Raw genomic sequence first — 5000 nt, forward strand, 5'->3', positions numbered from 1 at the left:
CCCTCCCCCTCCCCCTCTCCACCCACACACAGAGAGAGAGAGAGAGAGAGACACACACACACACACACACACACACACACACACACACACACACACACACACACACACACACAGAGAGTTAAATGTTTTCTTTTGTCCTCACAGGTGAATGTCACGCGAGAGGACACACCCAATGACGCGCCGGTCTACTTGCGAGGACTAGGCAAAGGAGACTGGTTTGGGGAGAAAGCCCTTCAGGGGTGAGTAGGCTGCAACCTCTGAGTCCTCATCAACCTGATGCTGTAGATATGTAGAGACTGACAGAGAGGACAGAGGACAGGAGGAGAGGGGAGAGGAGAGGGGAGAGGTCAGGAGGAGAGGAGAGGAGACAAGAGGAGAGGAGAGAGGACAGAGGGAGAGGAGAGGAGAGAGGACAGGAGGAGAGCTGAAAGGACAGAGGGAGAGGGGAGAGAAAAGGAGGAGAGGAGAGGAGACAGGAGGAGAGGAGAGAGGACAGGAGGAGAGGGAAGAGAAAAGGAGGAGAGGAGAGAGAACAGGAGGAGAGAAGAGAGGACAGAGGGAGAGGAGAGGAGAGAGGACAGGAGGAGAGCTGAAAGGACAGAGGGAGCAGGGGGAGCAGGAGAGCAGTGCCCTCCCTAAGTGGTGCTTCAAGAGGCCCTCTGTTCCTGCTGCTAGCTCCCTGGAAGAAGACGTGCTGCCAGCATACTCTCACAAGACACTGCACACACACACACACGCGCGCGCACACACACACACACACGCATACACACACACACCAGGACCTGGTACACACCTCAAAAGCACACATACATACATATTTGAGAGCTCCTTTTGTCGGACTCAAGGTCACCACCTGTGTTCTCTGAGTACAAAGTAAGGACAGCGTATAATACACACACACACACACACACACACACACACATATATATGTGTATACAGATGTACATGCAAGTATACATTTGTGAACATACTATATGCACACTCACATGCATACATCCTCATGTGTGCGCACAAACACACAGGCATATATACACAGAAAGACACATTCGCACATATACATAAACCGACATGAACACACACACACACGCGCATTCACACAGACACACACATCCAAACACTCAAACACACACTCACTCACACAGAGGAGTTCCTAAAGTCACTTTACTGGAGTGTCTCCAGTGCTAAAACAGGACAGCGCTGTGTGGGTGTGGGTGTGCAGTTCACCAGACTGGTAAAACACTCCAGAGTTGAAAACTTTGCAACAGCACACGCTCGAGAGCTCCTAATAATTCCACTTGACGTCCAACATGTGCAGCATCAGTTTGGGACATCTGCTTGAAATGTAGTGCAAAGGCCTCAGGATTATTTTCGTAGCGTGTCTAATGCAGCTCGGAGGTCAGACTTACAGCGGATCATTTCACGGGTTGGGTAGCAGAGGTCCTAGGGGGGAAAGGCCATAAAAGCTTTTAGCATTTTTTGGTGTCCCATCCCGCTTCACTGCACTCAGGGGGGTCTCACATAATGTTCTGCGGCTGTTTTATGCCAACACAGAGATGCACACAAGGACACACATACACACGTATACAAATACACACGGACACACATACACACGTATACAAATACACACGGACACACATACACACGTACACAAATACACTGGGACACACATACACACGTACACAAATACACAAGATCATGGTAAAACATACATCTCTCTCTCTTTCTGTGTGTGTGTGTGTGTGAAACACATGTGTGACACACGCTCTCTCTCTCTGTGACACACACACACAGACACACACCTGTGCAATTACAGTCACACACATCTATCAATTTCTTTTAATTTTTAGCAAGTAAAAGGTCAATTCTGTCACCCCTAAACCTCATTAGCATCACAGCGGCCTGAGAAACCATGGTGTAGAGAGAGAGATATGGATAGAGAGAGAGACAGAGAGATATATGGATAGAGAGAGAGATGGATAGAGAGAAAGAGAGAGATGGATAGAAAGAGATGGAGAGAGAGAGACAGAGAGATAGATGGATAGAAAGAGAGAGAGAGATACATGGATTGAGAGAGAGATGGATAGAGAGAAAGATGGATAGAGAGAAAGAGAGATGGATAGAAAGAGAGATGGAGAGAGAGACAGAGCGATAGATGGATAGAAAGAGAGACAGAGAGATACATGGATTCAGAGAGAGATGGATAGAGAGAGAGAGATGGATATATATATAGAGAGAGGGTTTCTGCCCTCTGCTGTGTAATACAGACAGAGTGTAGTGCTTGGTGCTGAAGAGGACTAATCCTGTCTGAGCCACTATGTGCTGTGATGACACAGAGGGAAGAGGAGGATGGGGTGGAGGGAGGAGGAGGGAAAGAGAGACATGGACAGAGAGAAAGAAAGAGAAGGGAAGAGAACAAACACGCTCGCTCTTGCTGACACACTGAAGGGGTGGGTAGGTGTGTATATGTGTACAGGGCAGGGTGATAGTGACATGGTGTTGACTGTGTTTGTGTTTGTGTGTGTGTGTGTGTGTGTGTGTGTGTGTGTGTGAGAGAGAAAGAGAGAGAGAGAGAGAGAGCGTAAGTACTCATAAGCAAGACTGTAGTATAAAGGAGTCTTATCAGTCATCTTCTCCTCTATGTAGGACTATAGTCAAAGAGACTTACAGTTTTTTCCAACCATTTTCACACTTGTCTCAATACCATGGATCAGTAGACTATGTGAACTAAACTGTGGATACTTTTCCATTGCTTAGATACAAAATGCATTCAATTACCTCTTTTTCCAAAATGTATATACTTGAAATGAGACAAATGTATTCAGTTTTCTGTTTTGTTTTGTTTGTTTGTTTGCAGTCTTGTTACCAACTATACTATACAAAAGTGGTGCAGTACAGCATTTGCATTGAAATGTGCATGTATGTAGGAAAATATAGATGTAGTTGTCGCTGACATTTTCCCACTATTACTGCTGTCATGGGCTTTAGATGAGTCAAAGTGACCCAAAAATGCAACAATAACAAACACTTTGATCAAAAGTGACTTACAATAGCATCTTGTATTGCCCAGGAATTTAACCTAAGTTAGTTACTTGTTAGTCAACAACACTAACCATTAATTTGCCACACTCAAAAGTGGTATGTACAGTATTGTGACAGGCCAACAGATACAAAAAAAATTGTTCTTGGTGTCATGACAACAGCCTGCCTTGAAATATTTGTGGAATATAGGGAATTTTAGGGGTGGATAAGATGTGCTACAGATATTTTCTAAAGATTCAAGGCAAGGGAGAATGTTGCGGTACTGTAAATGTGAAATTCATAAACATTTCACCACGGATCATCATCAGGGCTGCAGAACACGTCTAGTGGTAGTCTCATGTGTTGTTGTTTCACTTACTGTACTGGGAAAGAAAAGTGTCTCAACACTTTTTTTATACTATAGTATACCACAGAACATTTTGCATGGAGCTATCTTGAGGCATATCATTTTATATTTGCTGTATTTTATTTTATATTACAATATGTACGAGGTGTCATCGTTTTTTCTTTTCTTTTACAATGCAAAAATTAACAAACTAAGCAACATATAATTTATGCATTTTGCAATGCTTCAAGTTGTCTGTGTTTTTTAGTTCATTGTACATTGAGTGATAGAGTAGTTTAATGGGAGAGAGCACATGCTATAGTTATGGCAGCATAAGTCACTTTTGGGTGAAGTATGAAGTGTTTTGGTGGTTGTAGTGCAGGTTAACTGATGTGCTGAGGTGTGTGTCTGTAAAGCCCACTGTGTGAAGAGTTTTAAGAAAGTGGACATGGTATTGAGACAAGTGTGAAAATGATTGGAAAAAACTGTAATATCAAGCACACAAGAGAATTTTCACTGATGAATTTAATTGGCCACTTTTAAACGAGCAAAATGCTTGTCTGATGAGGTAATGATCTTTGACCCGAAGCTATTTATACTAATAGGAGGAAACAATGAAGGGCCTCAGGCACACACACACACACACACACACACACACACACACACACACACACAACCAACATAATGTGTGAGATGAGGAAGAGGAGGAGAGGAGGAACTTACACTAGGGAATCATAACACAAATGTCCTAATAATACTGTCTCAGGAATATTACAATATAACTCAAAAGGACAACTTCCATGCACGTGTTACCATATCACGTGTTATGCTCACTATCACTGACATACTTGTTGCAGTAAGTGTGTGCTTGTGTGTGTCCTTTTAGGGAGACAAGCACATTTCCTCATCAATAATTCAATTCAGTCCAGTCTGGTGTAATGGTTAGACCCCCCCCCCCCAAAAAAAAAACAGAAAGGGGGACCTCTTTGTTGCCTGTTTTGTAGCGAAGCACAAAGACATCATAAGACGAATTAAACATCACACACCTCCTCACGGGCCTCTCCTTATTGTGTGCTTTCATGCTGTTTGCTCAGGGCCAGAATGTAGTTAGGTGCCCTCATCGCTTTGATGTTCCTCAGGAGAGTCATCCTTAGCCATAATAGTGAGTGTGTGTGTGTGTGTGTGTGTGTGTGTGTGTGTGTGTGTCTGTGTGTGTGAGGGGTGTGTGTGAGTAAGGAGGTGTGTGTGAGTGTGTGTTTTTGTGTCTGTGTGAGTGGGTGTCGTTAACTGTGTGTCTGTGTGTTAGTGAGCGTGTGTGTGTGTGTGCGTGTGGTGCATTACTTGAAGTGTGAAAGGTGTCATGGCTCCAAATAGTCTCTTCTTGATCCCGTTGCTTTTGATGGCACGTCTGACTCCAGCGTCTCCTGGCTTTAAGACGCGACATTAGCACACGCTCTCTACTCTCCACCTGCGTGTGATGAGGCCGGGGCCGCTCTGCTCTGCGTTTAGCAAATCAATCAGCGCTTCACTTGAAAGGACACGCCGTTTGCTCAAGTCATCCTCTTTAATCTTAGAGATATTTGACCATCGTTTCATGGCTCCACGGGGTCCCTTATGAGGAGGAGGAGGAGGAGGA

At 44.3% G+C, this 5000-nt stretch overlaps 1 protein-coding gene across 4 annotated transcripts in view; it reads left to right on the forward strand.

The window, feature by feature from the left end:
• The window catches only part of prkg1b (protein kinase cGMP-dependent 1b), a 131511-nt gene that overhangs the window by 93928 nt on the left and 32583 nt on the right, over positions 1 to 5000 (forward strand). For all 4 annotated transcript variants that reach the window (XM_031561501.2, XM_012820035.3, XM_031561503.1 and 1 more), the window contains exon 7: positions 145 to 239. In XM_031561501.2, the coding sequence (XP_031417361.1) occupies positions 145 to 239 (95 nt within the window). The remainder of the gene's footprint in view (positions 1 to 144; positions 240 to 5000) is intronic.

Source organism: Clupea harengus, chromosome 23 (assembly GCF_900700415.2).
Source record: "Clupea harengus chromosome 23, Ch_v2.0.2, whole genome shotgun sequence".
Taxonomy (NCBI): Eukaryota; Metazoa; Chordata; class Actinopteri; order Clupeiformes; family Clupeidae; genus Clupea; species Clupea harengus.